This window comes from Xenopus laevis, chromosome 5L (genome assembly GCF_017654675.1).
Source record: "Xenopus laevis strain J_2021 chromosome 5L, Xenopus_laevis_v10.1, whole genome shotgun sequence".
Classification (NCBI taxonomy): domain Eukaryota; kingdom Metazoa; phylum Chordata; class Amphibia; order Anura; family Pipidae; genus Xenopus; species Xenopus laevis.
In genome coordinates, this window is record NC_054379.1 from 62667572 (window position 1) to 62687481 (window position 19910).

General features: G+C 45.5%; 1 protein-coding gene across 3 annotated transcripts in view; it reads left to right on the plus strand.

Annotated features, from left to right (window-relative positions):
• The window catches only part of pcnx2.L (pecanex 2 L homeolog), a 643210-nt gene that overhangs the window by 563571 nt on the left and 59729 nt on the right, over positions 1 to 19910 (plus strand). For all 3 annotated transcript variants that reach the window (XM_041562821.1, XM_041562822.1, XM_041562823.1), the window contains one exon: positions 16619 to 16763. In XM_041562821.1, the coding sequence (XP_041418755.1) occupies positions 16619 to 16763 (145 nt within the window). The remainder of the gene's footprint in view (positions 1 to 16618; positions 16764 to 19910) is intronic.

The window sequence follows — 19910 nt, forward strand, 5'->3', positions numbered from 1 at the left end:
AATATACCGCCACTACAGCTTCACTGAGGACCCGGAGTGGGTAAGATCTGTGCTCCGGCCTTGCCCTTGCTAACTGCTGTAAGTCCCCCTTGTTACTGCTACTTCTCTTTTTGACTACCCACGCGCATACTCCCTGTGGCTATTCCCTCCATGTTCTTCCCCTGTTTTTTTTTGTGCCATCCATAAACAACCCAAGGAGGTGAGACTGGTTGTACGCCAGTTGGCGTATCTCTTATCCCCACTTGTTACTACTATTTGTTTCCGTCATGAGGAGTAGCAGCAGTAGCCTAACCAAGCCACCCAAGCTGCTAGATCGAAGCTCAGGAGGGAGGCGTGGCACCGCCATTTTGTTGGTTTTGGAGGCGCCACATTAGTTGATCACGGTCCTAGACTGGACTACGTTTTTGGATCCACTCCACTTTCTTTTTTTGGCTTTGGGAATGAATTCTGCCCCCAGTTTGGAATGGGGTAGAAGGGGAGGCGGGGTTGCTGGGATGTACTGTTGCATGAAGCACCCATGGGAATATCTCGAATGTCTCAAATTGTACATCCAATGTTGTATGTTTATGATGTGTTATAATGCTCAGAATGGTTCTTGTGGTAGGCGGAGGGCAGGGCGTGACTATACTGGTAACAATTCCTTTCCTAAAGTTAAATGGCGTTATACAGTATGTGACCAGCTGGAATGTGCGGGGCCTAAACTCTCCCATCAAACGCAGGCTAGTAATGGACTTTTTAAAGGCACACAAAACCTCCATTGCATTTTTGCAGGAGACACATCTCACCGGGGCAAAGCTTAGGGCTCTGAAAAGGCCATGGGTGGGATGGCTTTATCACGCCCCATATTCGACACACTCTTCCAGGGTGTCCATCCTGATAAATAGGGCGTTGCCTTTTAGATTCGGGTCACTTAGAACTGACAGTAAGGGCAGGTTTATATTCCTACACTGTAATATTTACGCCTGTGAATTACTCCTGGTCAACATATATATCCCGCCCCCTTTTGACGTGGATGTGCTGCACACTTTGGCGGACCACATGACTCAGTTCCCTCACGCAATGGTACTTGTGGCCGGTGACTTTAATGAAGTACTGTCTCCAGCACTTGATAGGGTATACAGGCACCCGAGGCCCCTCCCCGCTCAAACCCAATTAGCCAGGTTCATGACCTCCCTAGCCTTGCATGACCCATGGAGGTTGGCCAACCCCACTCTGGCACAATTCTCCTGCTTCACTACCTCCCACTCTGCCCTGTCCAGAATTGACCTGGCTTTCATCAATGGGTCTCTAGCTCCCTACCTTGGACGGGCTGACTACCTCCCCAGAGAGATCTCAGATCATGCCCCCCTTAAGCCTACAACTTAGCCTCCCTTACAAACTTGCACGCCCACAGCCGTCTATTAACCCGATTTTGCTCAAAATCCTAGACAATCAAGAGTCGGTGGAAAACTCTATTAATGACTTCGTTCAGGCTAACCTTCCTCCCAATTGCATTCTCCCCTTTTGGGACTCACTCAAATCATACCTAAGAAATTCCATCACGGCTGACATAAAGGCATACAAACAGCAGTCACACTTAACACAGCTAGAATTGGAGAAGCAAGTTTCGCAGTCAGACTCCCTAGCAGCCCTATTTCCCATGGCCGAAAATTTAGAGGCGTTGAGAGAGACTCAGGAGAAGTACCTGCACCATCTAAGACAAACAGCCCTGAGTAAACAGAACTTTTCCAAAATCAATATATTTGAACATGGTGAGAGGCCGGGTCGCCTGCTTGCTCTCATAGCTAGAACCCATGATTCTCCCCCCTCCATTCCAGCCTTGAATTGAACTCAATTTCTTATCCCATTAGATCTTCCTGTACTGCAGCCTGACTATAGGGAATTTATGGAATCTGAGATTTCAGTACAGGAGGTTCAGGAAGCCATAGATTATTTTCCCCTAGGGAAGGCCTCCGGATCAGATGGCATCCCAATTGAGCTATACAAGAGGCACTCAGCTCTGTTATCCCCCTTACTTCTACGTGTCTATGAAGAGGCTCTTGGAGAAGGTTTCCTTCCCCAATCAATGTGTGAAGCTGCTATGATTCTCTTACCGAAACAGAGTAAGGACCCCCAGCAGTGTGAGTCCTTCAGGCCAATCTCACTGTTGACGGCAGATGTGAAAATTTACGCCAAAGTATTGGCAAGGAGGTTAGGGAAAGTTATAACACAGCTAGTCGGCCCGGACCAGGTAGGGTTCATTCCTAACAAAACCACAGCTCTCAACACTAGACACTTATTCCTAAATCTGATGGCCTCCCATGACAATAAAGGAGCTATTGCGGCCCTAGACATAGCGAAAGCTTTCGACACAGTCGAATGGCCCTACCTGTGGCGAGTCATGGCTATGATGGGTTTCAGCTCTCGGTTTATAGATATTGTCAAACCTCTGTACAGATATCCCTCGGCAATGCTACGTATCAACTCTTTGAGTACTGAATCCTTCACACTTGGGAGGGGTACACGTCAGGGATGCCCCTTGTCCCCCCTGTTGTTTGCCCTTGCCATTGAGCCCTTTGCTCAAGCAGTTTGGTTAAGCCCGGATATCCAGGGTCTACATCTGGCAGGGCATTGTGAAAAAATCTAACTTTATGCCGATGACACGGTATACTTGGGGGACAGGGGTACCTCCCTGGCGGCCCTGACTCAATTGACAGAGACATTTAGCTCCATCTCAGGTTTAAAGACCAATACTTCCAAATCAAACCTGTTCCTTTTGGATAAGCTGCAACAAGATGAGACAATACAGGGCTGTCCCCTCCAAATAACGGATAAGTTCACCTACTTAGGGGTCCAGGTCTCCTTACCCCTCTCTAAGTATATAGAAGAGAATGTTGACCCTCTAGTCCAGTGGACCCAAAGCAAATGCACTCGCTCAGCGTCTCTGCCAATTGACCCAGCTGGGAAAATCCATTTGGTAAAAATGTACGTTTTACCCAAACTGTTCTATATTTTGTGGAACTTTCCCATATGTGTACCTATAAAATGGTTTACCAAGTTGAATGCAATCCTGGGGAAGTTTATCTGGGGAGCCTCCAGGGCTAGGCTTAGACTGTCCACCCTCATGAGAGGTAGGGAAGAGGGGGGGATGGCCTTCCCGGATCTGTTTCTCTACTATGTAGCAGCCCAGCTGTCCCATGCTGCATGTATGATTCACGAGGAACTCTCCCCCCGCTTTACCATCTTTGGAATTCGGTAACAGGTTTCCCTGGCTCCCCATGGCTGGCCTTACTGGTCAAAAACCAAGCAAACATTCCACCTATTTGCATAGGTTCCTCCTGAGGAGAGGGTGCAGAGGCCTTAGGGAACTTATCATAGGTAACTAAGGCAGATTTATCACTGGAAGCCCCAGGAAAATTTGAAGAACCCTTTTCACCCTTTCTCTTCTCTGTCTCCTATCCACCTGGATGGCAAGGGACATGAGATCGCCCAGGTTAGAAGAAAGAGGGTAATTAACAAGACTGTCTTTGACAAGGTCTGACAGCCCTATACATCCAATTAGCTGAGGGCTCCTCCCGAGGTGAAAGGCGGATGTTGAAGGCAGAAGCCAGAGCCGAGATCAGGGAGGCTAGTGCTGGTTCTGGTTTTAGGGTGCCTAACGTGCCAGTAATATGAAAAAAATATAAAAATAAATTTGTTTCTACTCAATGAAAAAAAAACCCACCAAGACACTTACATTATATTGGAAAAATCTTTATTAAGAAATAACTTACGATTCTCCGCTTGCGCTCCTCTTCAGAAACGGCGACAGGTCAATGATCCATCGTGTGGCGCTCGATTTCTCCTCCCTGCGTTCTATAGGAGATAGTCAGTGTTATTGCTCTGTCGCGTTTCTGAAGAGGAGCGCAAGCGGAGAATCGGTAAGTTATTTCTTAATAAAGACTTAGCGAATTTAAAGTTAAAAGTATCTTGGTGGGGTTTTTTTTCGTTTTTTTTAAAAAAAAAATTATGCTGCTAGTCCTTTAAGGGAATACATTGAGAACAGTAACAATTTAATATAATTTTAAATGACAACCATTTCTGTTGTGTTTTTAGCTGAAAACATCAATGCTCTGAAAGGCAGCCCTCAATTCACTAAAATTAGCTTTTCTGAAATTCATGTTTTTTATTGCTCCAGTGTATATTTTGTTTTTTTTCTGGTTGGCTCCTCAACAACCTGTGCCATAAAATTGACATGCAACAAGTTTATAAATTTGTTCCCATTAACTGATCTGGCAGTACTGTTGCTCCAGTCAATATCTAGGTAATTAAAATCCCCCATTATCATTACTTTACCCAAACTAGCATCCTTTTCTGTTTGCATCAGGAGCTTAACTTCCTCCTCCTCACTTACATTAGGGGGTCTATAGCATACCCTACAATTCATTTGCTGGACTCTTTACAATTGAAGAATTCCACCCATAAGACTTCTGCCCCTCATTTTCTAACATAACCTCCTCCTTTATATAAACTTTTAAATCCTGTCTAAAAAAAAGACATACCCCTCCTGCTTTTCTATTGACTCTGTCCCTCCAAAACAAAGTATAGCCGCTGATATTAACTGCCCAGAGTCATGCAACTCATTGAGCCATGTTTTGGCCACACCAATCACATCATATTTTCCCTCCAGCACCAGCTCTCCCATTTTACCAGTCACTCCTTGCATTTGCAAACATACATTTTATACTTGAACTATACTAAACAAATGACATGTGGTCCTCCCTATCCTTACAGTACCCCCAAACCAATTCTCCTCCCCCAATTTACCCTCCTTTGCCCACTATCTCATCTAACCCACTTCTTCCATTGAATCTTTTACTGAACTGCCCCATGCCTAGTTTAAAATCTCCTCCAACTTTCTAGCCATCTTCTCCCCCAAAACAGCTGCACTATCATCATTGAGGTGCAGCCCATCCTTAGCAAAGAGCCTGTAGCCGACTGAGAAATCAGCCCAGTTCTCCAAAAACCCCAAACCCTCCTCCCTACACCAATCTCTAAGCCACGCACTAATCTCCTTAAACTCCCGCTGTCTTTTTAGCGTTGCTCTGAGAAAATTACCTTGGAAGTCCTCGCCCTCAACTTTACACCTACTTTTTTAAAATTGTTCTTGAGAACTTCACCACCTCCTCTAACTTTGTTATTGGGACCTATGTGTATTAAGACCGCTGGGTCTTCCCCAGCCCCTCCCAATAATCTGTCCACTCGTTCCACCACATGTCGAACCCTAGCACCAGGCAAGCAGCAGACTGGCATGAACGGTCCTTACAACAGATTACCCTATCCACTTTTCTAATAATTGAATCCCCTAAATAATAACTAAAACCTGCCTTTCCTTCCTTGCACTCCCCCACCACCCGTATTAGAGCTACTGCCTCCCAGAGGCAGCCTGCTCCATACAAGCCAGTTCAGCGCTTTCCTCGCCAGCATCTTCAGCCAAAGTGGTCAATCTGTTGTTTTCAACAAGCTGTTGACCAGCCCCCCTACCCTTCTGTTCCCTACTTCCCCTCGTAACTCTAACAAACCTTCCTCCCTCATTAGCCTCCAGTGGCCCTTCTCCTCCCCCCACTCAGGGCAGCCATCAGGGGGGGAGAGTTGCAGGGGGCCCGGCCACGCCACACTTACTTGATTAGCCAGGCCCCCCACCTTTCTGAGAGCTGCTGACTTCGGGAAGGCATTGACGTTTAAGGGGCCCTGGCCACCAATTTTCTTATAATGTGGGGGGGGGCTGGCCACCAATTTTTTTTCTCATGTGGGGTCCTAGCCACCAATATTTTCTAATGGGGGAGCCCAGGCCACAAATGTTATTTTATGGGGGGCCAAGACCACAAATATCTTTTTATTTTTTATTAACATGTGGGAACCCTAGCCACCAATATTTTTTTTGTTTTTTTACTGTGTGGTGGGGGGCGGACTTGTGGGGGGCGGACCTGTGGGGTGGGGAGGGCGGACCTGTAGGTGGGGCTTGTGGTGGGCGCAGCCCAGGGGGGCCCAGGAAATTTTGTCATATGGGGCCCTGTGATTTCTGATGGCGGTCCTGCCCCCACTACACTGGCCCCTGCCAGTGGTTGCTCTGTGAGCCTCCTCTCCTCCCCCACGTTTGCGACTGCCCTCAGTGCTGTAAGACTTAGAGTCTGCAGTTCAGATTGTGAGATGAAAACCCACTGACATATTTCACATGTAAATACTGCATGGAATGCTTTTTCAACACCACATACATGTGACAATCTTTCGGGATTCGGGATTTAGCTGGATTTTGTGCATCCCTAGTTCCCCTTGACAGGAAGATAAGCAAGTTATTATGGTAACAGAAAGAAATGTGGTAGAAAAGGAGTCTTTATTTATGACATAGGTTTTATTTATATATATATATATATATATATATATATATATATATATATATATATATATATATATATATATATATATATATATATTGTGGTATGGTGACAAAAAGGTCCCCTGTTTCCTGGGGAAAAGTGATTGATGGTATGTATGTTGGGCCACGGATTCTCAGATATTGTTACTGAGGTGAGACCAGTAGTGCTCTTAGCAGAGAAAACACTATGTCTCTCTGCAAGGTTTTTGTAATTGATGATCCGGACTGGTCTTACTGGGAACCCGCAAGAGTAGGGTGGGGCGGATTCCCAAATCCGTAGGCCAGGTTTTCAAGAGGCCTAGGCCTATTTAGTACACCTGATGCTGAGCAGCAGTGCTGAATGTGTGTGAGACAAACTGCTGGTATTGCTCAGCTTCAGGAGAGAAAGCAAAGCATTTATTTTGTGTTAGCCAGGAGGCTGGATATTTCTGTTAAACTGCTGTTTTTTGGTTACCTTCCCCCTGCGAGGGGAAACTTCTGCTGCCACTGGAAAATAAACGCGGGCAGGAAGCCCTTAAACCGTTCCTGGTGTGTGAAGTCGCCTCTTTTGCAGCCTACCAGCGAGTGAACCCCCACAATTGGTGTTTCGGATGCGGGCAGCGATTGCCACACACGGAAGTTGCCTAACCACAGTAAGTCTCCTGTGGGTATTGTGCGGACTGTATAGCTTATAAGTGGGATTTAAAGTGCATTTAAAAGTTGTGAAATGGAGGATGTCCTCAAGGCTTTGCTGCAGTGCACTGCAACTTTACAGAAGGCCCACCAGGAGAGCCAGTTGCTACAGCAGCAGTGTAACGCCACACAGCAGGAGGCAAATCGTCTGTTGGAGGCCCAGATCACTGCACTGGCGCAGGCTGCAGAGAAAGATCGGCAGCTGCAAATTGAGGTGGTAAAACAACTGACAGCAAGGGTCTCTGGGGATGCTGCCCTAGTCCCCGGAGTGCCACGCTCCATCCCAGGCAGCCACCTCCTGCAGAGAATGACTGGGCAGGATGATGTGGAAGCCTTCCTCTGTACCTTTGAGAGGACGGCGGAGCAGCAAGCCTGGTCGAGGGAGCAATGGGCAATGATTGTTGCACCACTACTAGTGGGCGATTCCCAGAAAGCGTTTTATGACCTGTCCTCTGAGGACGCAAGGGACTATGACAAGCTGAAGTCTGAAATCCTGCGGAGACTGGGAGTAACCACCTCTGTGAGGGCACAGCGGGTCCACAGTTGGGAATTTAAGGTTAAGGGATCACCCCGCTCCCAGATTTATGATCTCATTAACCTTGTGAAACGCTGGCTACAGGCGGACTTGCTTTCCGCGCCTCAGATAGTGGAAAGGGTCACAATGGACCGATACCTGAGAGCGCTTCCACCTGAATTACGCCGGTGGGTAAGCCAATCCGACCCAAATACAGCAGACCAGTTGGTGGAACTGGTGGAGCGATACCTTGCCGCTGAGGACTTCACTACGTGGGCGGTGCCCACCTCGAAGAGGACTCCTGCAGTGGACCGATCCAAGAAGTCGGCTACAGTGGAAAAGCTCAGCCCAGAGAACCCCGGTAATCCAGGTCTAGACTCGACAAGAGGAAGACCCCGTGGAGACAGCCCCCGCCAGACCCGAGGAGCTCCCCAGTGCTGGAGGTGCAGAGAGTGGGGACATATTGCCGCCAACTGCCCAGCTGATCCAGAACCCATGGAGTGTGGAACGGAGGGGAAGTTGTCTCTGTTCGCTCGACCAGGTCTCGTTGCGGATCCTGATGTACCAACTTGTGTCGTCCAGATTGGTAAGCGCACTGTGAATGCACTATTAGACACAGGTAGCTTAGTCACACTGGTAAACACACAGCTCCTGAAGGACTGTCCTTTAACACAGCGTCAAGTAGGAGTGGTGTGTGTACATGGGGACTGTAAGAAATACCCCACAGCCTTAGTGACTTTTGTGACCCCCGCAGGGACTGTGTGCCATGAAGTGGCAGTGTCTCCCATACTCTTGCACGGTGTAATTTTGGGCAGAGACTTTCCCTTATTTCGTGAACTGTGCCAGGAGCAAGCTCCAGAGACTGAGAAAAGTTTTGAGCATGGTGAGGTGAGACCCCACCCTATTGAACTGGATACTTCTATAGAAACTGTTAAGGACAATAGAGTGTCTGGGGAGATAAAACAGAACCACCCATGTCAGGTGTTATTGTAAGTGGTACCGAGGATGGGTTGGAAGATAGTGAGTTGTTTCCCTTAGCTGTATTAGCTGGTGAATCTGAGGTAACTGCGGAGACCATTGAGGAACCTAGCATGCCTGAGCTAGAGGTCTCCCGGGATACCTTCGGAACTGCCCAGCTAAGGGACCCGACACTCACTAAAGCTTGGGAAAATTTCAAGGTTAAAAATGGGAACCCCGAAAATCCTGGGGTAGAATGTGTATTTCCCCACCTTGCTGTACAAAATGACTTGCTTTACCATGTGGATAAGGTTCGAGGAGAGATTGTGGAACAGCTAGTGGTCCCACAGCCATATAGGAGAACAGTTCTCAATCTGGCCCATTCTCATCCACTAGGTGGCCACCTAGCGTATGAGAAAACCAAAGACAGAATGCTACAGAGGTTCTTTTGGCCGGGGGTACATGCAGATGTAAAGAACTATTGTGAATCATGCCCCGAGTGTCAGAAATCGGCCCCAATGCCCCATTTTCGCAGCCCATTAGTTCCCTTACCCGTAATCGAAATCCCATTTGATCGTATTGCCATGGACTTGGTAGGGCCACTAATAAAATCTGCTAGGGGGCATCAGTATATTTTGGTAGTCATGGACTACGCCACTCGGTATCCAGAGGCTGTCCCCTTAAGGAACACTTCTTCAAAGACCATAGCTCGAGAGCTGTTCCACATGTTCACCCGCACATCAATTCCAAAAGAGATCCTTACAGATCAGGGGACTCCCTTCATGTCGAGGGTGATGAAGGAATTGTGCAGGTTTCTCCAAATAAAACAGTTACGCACATCTGTGTATCATCCCCAAACTGACGGGTTGGTGGAAAGGTTCAACAAGACCCTTAAGGGGATGTTAAAAAAAGTGGTGGATAAAGATGGGAGGAACTGGGATTGTTTACTTCCATATCTGTTTGCCATTAGAGAAGTCCCACAGGCCTCTACAGGGTTTTCACCCTTTGAGTTGTTGTATGGCCGCCACCCACGAGGGCTGTTGGACGTGGCAAAAGAGACATGGGAGTCTGAAGCCACCCCACATAAAAGTGTCATAGAGCATGTTGCAGACATGCAGGACCATCTTGCAAAGGTAATGCCCCTTGTGAGAGAACATATGCTTCAGGCCCAGCAAGCTCAAAGCCGCATATATAATAGATCGGCTCGTGTCCGAACTTTCCATCCTGGGGACAGGGTGTTAGTCCTGGTTCCTACGGTGGAAAGTAAGTTCCTGGCCAAATGGCAAGGCCCCTACGAGATTATAGAACGTGTAGGGGACGTTAATTATAAAGTGTCCCAACCGGACAAGCGGAAAAAAGAGCAGCTCTACCATGTTAACTTAATTAAGCCCTGGAAGGATAGGGAATCGCTGTCCGCCTGTCCTGCAGTTGTAGAGGTAAAGATCCCACAGGTGCCTGAGGTAAAAGTGGCCGAAACCCTCACTAACAGTCAGAAGCAGGAGATGAAAGAGTTTCTGATCCGGAATAGACAAATATTCTCAGACCAGCCTGGGCTTACTGATGTTATTAAACATGACATTATAACTGGACCTGGGGTTAAAGTCAATGTTAAACCTTATAGGATACCCGAGGCACGACGCCAGGCAGTGACAGAGGAGATTAGAAGGATGTTGGAGCTGGATGTAATTGAGGAGTCCCATAGTGAATGGTCCAGCCCCATTGTCCTTGTCCCAAAACCGGATGGCAGCATCCGATTTTGCAATGACTTCAGAAAGTTAAATGAGGTCAGCAAGTTTGATGCATATCCAATGCCCCGGGTTGACGAATTGATAGAAAGGCTAGGGCAGGCCCGCTATATTACAACCCTAGATCTTACCAAGGGGTACTGGCAGGTACCCCTCACTGAAGGGGCCAAAGAGAAGACTGCGTTTTCCACTCCTGAGGGCAGTGGCAATATAAACGCTTACCGTTTGGCTTACATGGGGCCCCAGCAACGTTCCAGAGAATGATGGACCGCATTCTCAAACCACATCAAAGATATGCTTCGGCTTACCTGGACGATGTGGTTATCTTTAGCCGAGACTGGGAAAGTCATTTGCCCCGGGTACAAGCGGTCCTTGACTCTATCTGGAAGGCGGGTCTGACAGCAAATCCCAAGAAGTGTGCAATGGGGTTAGAAGAGGCCCGCTATTTGGGGTATGTTATTGGAAGAGGGGTAGTCAAGCCACAGGTGTCCAAAATTGAGGGAATTCAGGAGTGGCCCCGGCCCAAATCCAAGAAGCAAGTGAGGGCCTTTCTTGGGATAGTGGGATATTACAGGAGGTTTGTCCCCAATTTTGCCACCCTAGCAGCCCCGCTTACTGACCTCACAAAAGGGAGTAAAGCTGGAACAGTTACATGGACCCCAGAGGCAGAGGAAGACTTTCTAAACTTGAAGGAATCCCTGTGCAGATACCCTGTGCTGATAGCTCCTGACTTCAAGAAAGAGTTTCTTGTACAGACTGATGCTTCTGAAGTTGGGTTAGGGGCTGTTCTGTCACAAGTAGTGAATGGGGAAGAACACCCAGTAGCATACCTAAGCAGGAAGCTAACCCCCGCTGAACGCAGGTATGCCATTGTAGAGAGAGAGTGCCTGGCCATCAAGTGGGCACTGGAGAGCTTGAGATACTATCTGTTAGGGAGGCAGTTCAAACTTGTCACTGACCATGCCCCACTTAAATGGATGGCCCAAAATAGGGAAAAGAACGCCAGGGTCACCAGATGGTTCTTGTCCCTTCAAAATTTCAAGTTCTCAGTAGAACATAGACCTGGAAAGATGCAAGGGAATGCAGATGCTCTCTCCAGGGTACATGCATTGGTGGCATACTGTGCTCAGCCCTACGGGCTTGAGCAGAGGGGGGGGATATGTGGTATGGTGACAAAAAGGTCCCCTGTTTCCTGGGGAAAAGTGATTGATGGTATGTATGTTGGGCCACGGATTCTCAGATATTGTTACTGAGGTGAGACCAGTAGTGCTCTTAGCAGAGAAAACACTATCCTTAGCAAAGAGCCTGTAGCCGACTGAGAAATCAGCCCAGTTCTCCAAAAACCCCAAACCCTCCTCCCTACACCAATCTCTAAGCCACGCACTAATCTCCTTAAACTCCCGCTGTCTTTTTAGCGTTGCTCTGAGAAAATTACCTTGGAAGTCCTCGCCCTCAACTTTACACCTACTTTTTTAAAATTGTTCTTGAGAACTTCACCACCTCCTCTAACTTTGTTATTGGGACCTATGTGTATTAAGACCGCTGGGTCTTCCCCAGCCCCTCCCAATAATCTGTCCACTCGTTCCACCACATGTCGAACCCTAGCACCAGGCAAGCAGCAGACTGGCATGAACGGTCCTTACAACAGATTACCCTATCCACTTTTCTAATAATTGAATCCCCTAAATAATAACTAAAACCTGCCTTTCCTTCCTTGCACTCCCCCCACCACCCGTATTAGAGCTACTGCCTCCCAGAGGCAGCCTGCTCCATACAAGCCAGTTCAGCGCTTTCCTCGCCAGCATCTTCAGCCAAAGTGGTCAATCTGTTGTTTTCAACAAGCTGTTGACCAGCCCCCCTACCCTTCTGTTCCCTACTTCCCCTCGTAACTCTAACAAACCTTCCTCCCTCATTAGCCTCCAGTGCCCCTTCTCCTCCCCCACTCAGGGCAGCCATCAGGGGGGGAGAGTTGCAGAGGGCCCGGCCACGCCACACTTACTTGATTAGCCAGGCCCCCCACCTTTCTGAGAGCTGCTGACTTCGGGAAGGCATTGACGTTTAAGGGGCCCTGGCCACCAATTTTCTTATAATGTGGGGGGGGGCTGGCCACCAATTTTTTTTCTCATGTGGGGTCCTAGCCACCAATATTTTCTAATGGGGGAGCCCAGGCCACAAATGTTATTTTATGGGGGGCCAAGACCACAAATATCTTTTTATTTTTTATTAACATGTGGGAACCCTAGCCACCAATATTTTTTTTGTTTTTTTACTGTGTGGTGGGGGGCGGACTTGTGGGGGGCGGACCTGTGGGGTGGGGAGGGCGGACCTGTAGGTGGGGCTTGCGGTGGGCGAAGCCCAGGGGGGCCCAGGAAATTTTGTCATATGGGGCCCTGTGATTTCTGATGGCGGTCCTGCCCCCACTACACTGGCCCCTGCCAGTGGTTGCTCTGTGAGCCTCCTCTCCTCCCCCACGTTTGCGACTGCCCTCAGTGCTGGACCCCACAGGTCCGCCCCCCACAAGTCCGCCCCCCACCACACAGTAAAAAAACAAAAAAAATATTGGTGGCTAGGGTTCCCACATGTTAATAAAAAATAAAAAGGAAGGAAGGGTTTGGGTTCCTAGAGCACTGGGCTGACTTTTCGTTGGGGTACAACCTATATAGCCGTGACGGTTTGCACCTCAATGGAAGGGGGTCCGCGGTGCTAGGGGAAAGAATGGCTAAGAGGTTGGAGGAGTGTTTAAACTAGGCAAGAGGGGGGTGGGTGAGATAAAGGATTATGGGGAAGCTAGTGTAGACGGGGTAGTGGGTTAGTAAGGGGTCATGGGGGAGGAGTGAGGGGGGCATACAGTTTTCCAGCTAAGGAGGTCCCTCTGTTACAAGGAAAACAGAATAATACTAACTTAACGTATAATTCTTCACTAAGTAATGCACATTTCAAAAGTAAAAGTAGTAACCTCCGCTGTATGCTGGCAAATGCACGGAGTTTGTCAGGTAAAATGGGAGACCTAGAATTAATTGCATGCTCTAAAAATTATGATATAATTGGTATCACTGAGACCTGGTGGGATGAAACATGTGACTGGATTGTGAATTTAAATGGTTACACCCTTTTTAGGAGGGACAGAGGGATTAAAAAGGGTGGAGGAGTGGGTTTGTATGTAAAGCCTGAATTAAAGCCATGCGCTAAAGAAATAAAAATAGCTGGCACTGGTGAGGGTGTAGAATCACTCTGGGTAGAGATTTCGACTGGGCAAAAGGTATCAAAAAGAATTATCATTGGTGTATGCTATAAACCACCTCGTATAAGTGTCGAGTATGAAGCCCAGCTACTCTTGCAGATACAAGCGGCTTCACAGCTGGGTCAAGTTGTTGCTATGGGTGACTTCAATTATCCAGACATTGACTGGGGTAATGGGGTTGCTAAGACAGAAAAAGCTAGTAGGTTTGTAAATATGCTGAATGACAACTTTTTATTCCAGCTCGTTCAAGAACCTACTAGGAATAACTCTCTTTTGGACCTTGTAATAACTAACAATACTGAACTCATCTCTAACATTTGTGTGGGTGAGCATTTAGGGAATAGTGATCATAACATGGTCTCCTTTGAGATTCTGTTGCAGAAGCAATTCTATAAGGGAGTAACTAAAACACTAAATTTCAGACGTGCAAACTTTGACAGTATAAGGGCATCTCTGCAACATATTAAGTGGGAAATGCTTTTCACAGGGTTAAACACAGAACAAAAATGGGAAGTCTTTAAAATGCTGCTTAATAAATATACTTGTCAGTATATTCCACTTGTAAGCAAGGAACGTCGTTGCAAAGCAAAACCTTTTTGGTTCAATAGAAGCGTTGGTGTTGAGGTGGGTAAGAAAAGACGTGCTTTTAAGGCTTTCAAGTTAGCTGGTACAGCCGAAACATTTATAAGGTACAAGGAGGCCAATAAATCATGCAAAGAAGCTATAAGGCAAGCTAAAATTGCTATAGAAAAGGATATTGCAGCAAGCAGTAAAAAAAATCCCAAATTATTTTTTAAATATGTCAATAGTAAAAAAATGAAGCAGGAAGGGGTGGGACCCTTACTATCAGAGGGGGATCAGCTGGTTGATGAAAACAAAATAAAAGCGCAGATTCTGAACTCGTATTTTTCATCTGTTTACACAAATGAAGAACCAGTAAGTGAAGGTTTCCTTCTTAACACTCCCAATTCTAGTAATACAACTAATGATGCATGGTTCACACAAGAAGAAATTCAAAAGAGACTTGAACAGGTTAAGATTAACAAAGGTCCAGGGCCAGATGGTATTCATCCCAGGGTAATTAGCGAGCTTAGCTCTCCTAGGAGGTGCGATACCGGCCTGTCTTTTGCCTTTGACAAAGCCCGCAACTTGGCGGGTGAAACGCGCGTCAGGCGCATTTTTAGTTTTGGTTAGGCAGGCGTCTGATAGGGACATAGAATGGCTCTATAGGGTAAAAACGGATCGGGAGGGGATCTCTGTGGGCGAAGGGGTTGGATAATGGAATGATCCGTGGTCTTGACACTTTGCTCATTACAATATACCCATAAGCAACGTAATACTTTAGTGGTTGGTATCTGGTTTCCAACTATCCTACCTAATGCCACAAGGGAGGGATTCTGAAGTGGGTGAAGGGGAGGCTTGGTGTGGTGAAACCTTTGATCCGTTTATTTAACACTAACTATTGCCCCAGCGTTTGTACTATCTGGGCTTTTGCTTCCAATCCCTAATATTTAATACCACAAGGGAGGGATCCCCAAGTGGGTGAAGGGGTTGGTGTGGTTTGGTCCACTTTTTGGCAAAACATTTTTGGCAAATGATTTTTTGGCCGTGTGTGTTAGAATTATACTTGGCTCGTGTGCTGAGAATTTACCACTCAGATTCCCAACTGCAACCGTAATTGATCTATGTGAGATCAGCACATGTCGTTTAAAACCCGCTGATGCCGTGTCAATCAGCCCCCTATACCTAACCATATTTTTAATTGTGCTTTCTAGACTTGGTTTTAATGAATTTATTAAAGGTTATGTTTTAATAATTTTTGGCTTCACTGGAGTTTGGATTTTGATGGGAAGGTGCAACTATATGGGTCAGCTCTTTTTTCTTCTTTTTCTATTAATTTAGAATAAAGTGGGATTATAATCTTACAAGAGATTATAATGTTCATCATATAGTTTTCCTTCAACAATAGCAGTATAAGCAGGGGAAAGAATTGTGGCGTAAATATTTTTTATTAAATTGTCTACCTCCTGAAGTTCCTTTTCCAGCTAGTTCTCTCTTTTGCTATCCAGTGATATTTAAAAAAAAAAAAGAAAAAGGGTTCAAACTGCACAGTCGTCACTGCAGCATGTAGAGGAGGTCTTTGTACCTTTTGGCTCTCTTGCAACACTGAGTAGCTGTACTCTAATGTTCTAGTATTTATCTCCATAACAAACCTCCTCTAGAGCTATGTGTCGATTTTCCAAGATAGTGCTGGTCACATGGAGGGGCATGTACACAGCCCTCTGTAACTTGCATTGTTTACTTTGTAGCATGTCTTCTTTAATTTTATTGAGGATTTCTGTTTGGTGAAGACAAGCTTGTATTCTATCAGTGTTGTAATTTTTATATTGGTCACTAGGTTATGCAAATTGATTTTGTTAGTGTATACTTCATATATTTCATTTAGCTTTCTGCAATTTTTTTTTGCATTATTTATGACTTGGTAAGAGTATAGTTTTCCTACCCCATCTGGAGATTGAGCTTGCTATATCCTGGTGAGTGAATATATGGAGTACATCCAGGCAAAATGGAAAATTTTGTTAAATGTATCATGATTTTCCAAGATTCCCATTACGTCTATAATGTCTAAAAGCTTGTGGAGGTGATAAAGCTTTAGGGAGGGTCTGTCTGCTGTAGTATGATGGCAAACATACCTTAGTGAGTAATGATATGTAGTATGTCCAGGAAAGGAAAATCACAGTAGATATAGAAATTATATAGAGACTAAATTAGTGAAAGGGTGAACCCAAAGAATGACAAAATCTGTCACACTATGTAATTATTTATTGTTAAAGGGATACTGTTGTGGGAAAACATGTTTTTTTCAAAACGCATCAGTTAATAGTGCTACTCCAGCAGCATTCTGCTGAGATTAGAAATAAAAAGTAAACCAAAAAAATCATGACAGAATTCCTTTAATTATTTATGCCTCTGGCAAAACACAATTCATAATAAATAAACTTAGAGGTCGGTTGGATTTATCATCCTTGGATATACTGTAGATAAATACAAAACTCACTGTAGCAGTTACTAATATATGTTAATTTTATCTTCAGCTTGGATTCTTTTTTGCATGGCCTTCATACATTGTTCAAGGGAGATTTTCGAATAGCTGCTCGAGATGAATGGGTATTTGCTGATATGGACTTACTCCATACAGTTGTTGCACCAGCAATAAGAATGTCCTTAAAGCTCCATCAGGTATGTATTAAATGTGCCTGTCACAGTCATGTCAAACTTCTGTGGTAACGAGGGCCGGAATTATTCTGGCCTACGTGGAGGAGGGTCGATGATGAAAGTCATTTTTGACAATTCCCTGTTTTTAAACCATACCCACTTTGAACCACGCCTAAATTACCATAAGAACTTTTAAGATCATGTCCACATTAATGGTGGCAGCACACCAATGGTTTGTATCCACTGCAGGGATTTCACTTATCACTTATGTGAAAAATGTAAGTTATATGAAAACTTACCTACCCTTAAAGAGGTGGTTCACCTTTAAATTAACTTTTTGTTTGATGAGATATTCTGAGGCAATTTGCAATTGGTATTAATTTCTTATTACTTGTGTATTTAGCTTTTCATTCAGCAGCTCTCCAGTTTGCAATTTCATGGAACATGAATAAGAGTGGGTCTGATGAGAAAGATGAGTAATACAAAGTAGCAATACATTTGTAGCCCTACAGAACATTTGTTTTTAGATGGGGTCAGCTTCCCTTACTGGAAAGCTGGAAAGAGTCAGAAGAAGGCAAATAATTAAAAAACAATAAAAAAAAGAAAAAAATGAAGTCCAACTGAAAAGTTGCTTAGAATTATCCATTTTGTAATGTACATAAAGTTAACTTGAAGGTGAACCACCCCTTTAAATCCATCCTCCTCCCCTGTGGATAACACAGCAAACCTGGCACTTGATTGTGGGCCCTTATGGGCCCCTAACAACAATTTCAAAATGCCAACAAACCCTCAGAACAAACCCTACCAGGCTCACGTCCCACAGGTAGCATAAGGCAGACAGAGAATGGCACAAACAGGGAGCCAAGGGCAGGCAGAGTATGGCACACACAGGGAGCATAGGGCAGGCAAAGTATGGCACACACAGGGAGCATAGGGCAAGCAGAGTATGGCACACACAGGCAGAGTTAGACACACAGTGTATGGCACACACAATGAGCATAGGGCAAGCAGAGTATGAAAAACACAGGGAGCATAGGGCAGACAGAGAATGGCACACACAGGGAGCAAGTGGCATTAACTTTTTGGGGGTACACCCTCCCTTCATCAGGAGGGCGTACCCCTGAAACTTTGATACTTTTGGTAAAGCAATAAATAGGGTAAGCCCCCCAACTGCATAAACCTTGCATGTGTGCAGCTCAGTGTATATTGCTGTTGCTAAGGGACCAGGCAGGGTCAGCAGATAGCCAGCACCACCAGTGCAGTAAATGAGAGGTCAAGAGTGTGGTGGATTCAGTACAGACTTCATACAATAACACAATGCTGGTGCTCCTCCAGCTGTTTCCTGTGGTGAACAGGTGAACAATGTTCCATGCAGGATGCTGCCACTTTGCAGAGTGATTTGTCTAAGTTGGAAAACTGGGCAGCAAACTGGAAAATAAGGTTCAATGTTGACAAATGCAAGGTTATGCACTTTGGCAAAAATAATATAAATGCAAGTTATACACAAAATGGCAGTGTGTTGGGAGTTTTCTTAAATGAGAAGGATCTAGGGGTTTTTGTAGATAACAAGTTGTCTAATTCTGGGCAGTGTCATTCTGTGGCTACTAAAGCAAATAAAGTTCTGTCTGGCATAAAAAAGGGCATTAACTCAAGGGATGAAAACATAATTATGCCTCTTTATAGGTCCCTGGTAAGGCCTCGTCTGGAGTATGCAGTGCAGTTTTGGACTCCAGTCCTTAAGAGGGATATAAATGAGCTGGAGAGAGTGGTTAGAGGGATGAAAGACTTAAATTATGAGGGTAGACTGTCAAGGTTGTGGTCAGGCCTGTGGGTTCTGGCAAATGCCAGAGGGGCTGCTGTATGGTTCCATAGAAAGTTACCATATAGTGGGCTGGTAGGAGGCTGTTTGGGCCTCTTTGTACTTGGAATGGCAGGGCCTATTTTGACTCCCAGTCCAGGCCTGGTTGGGGTTGTTTTCTCTGGAAAAAAAGATGCTTGAAGGGGACATGATTACACTTTACAAGTACATTAGAGGACATTATAGACAAATAGCAGGTGACCTTTTTACCAATAAAATGGATTACCGTACCAGAGGCCACCCCTTTAGACTAGAAGAAAAGAACTTTCATTTGAAGCAACGTAGGGGGTTCTTCACAGTCAGGACAGTGAGGTTGTGGAATACACTGCCGGGTGATGTTGTGATGGCTGATTCAGTTAATGCCTTTAAGAATGGCTTGGATGATTTTTTGGACAGCCAGAATATCAAAGGCTATTGTGATACTAAGCTCTACAGTTAGTATAGGTATGGGTATATAGAATTGAATTAAAAGTAGAGAGGGGTGTGTGTATGGATGCTGTGTATCATTTGGAGGGGTTAAACTTGATGGACTTTGTCTTTTTTCAAACCAATTTAACTATGTAACTATGTTGGCATGTGTCTGGGTCTGAGGTTTGAACAGTACAGGACTTTAGGGGTGTGAACAATAGAGGTGTTACAGGTGTGAACAATGCAGGGGGATTACAGGTGTGAAAAATGCAGGCAGTCTGAAGTTGACTTTGGCTCCATCCTCCTCATATAATGCCAAGCTCCTCCATTTTCTCTCAGTTTTTTCTTCTGTCCTGCTGGAGGTTAAGACAGTAAAAGGTTTTTTTTTTTTAATTTTATTTTTAAATCAAAATGTTGTTTATATGATTTTTATTTCAGGAAACATGGGATTCACTTACATCTCAACAGAGAGATGTACTGTATTTAGCCACTATACCACTCCACAAGACTGGTAGGCAAAAGGGAGAGATTCGGCAGAAGCAGCAGTGAAATCTTTCAGAAATGCAAACTGCTGCTCATGATCGGACCGCACATTCGGCTCCTTCACAACTACTCCAGAGCCGATAGTTCGACTCTCCCACAACTAGAATCGCCGATCGGCAAACACAGCGCCGAATTTCCGGGTTGCGTAATTGGTGCTAAAACACTGCGTTCCATGTAACTCTGCAGCGGCTGCCATTTTGTCTTCACTGGTGGAAATTAAAAGAGTTTCCTCCGATAAAGGTATACAGCCTGCAGGCTTACCTACCAGTGTTCACACGCTTTATCCCCAGACTAAAGGGGCACATCATTAAAGGGATCACATCAAGGGACCAGTACATAGCTAGGGACAGACAAGTACTCCT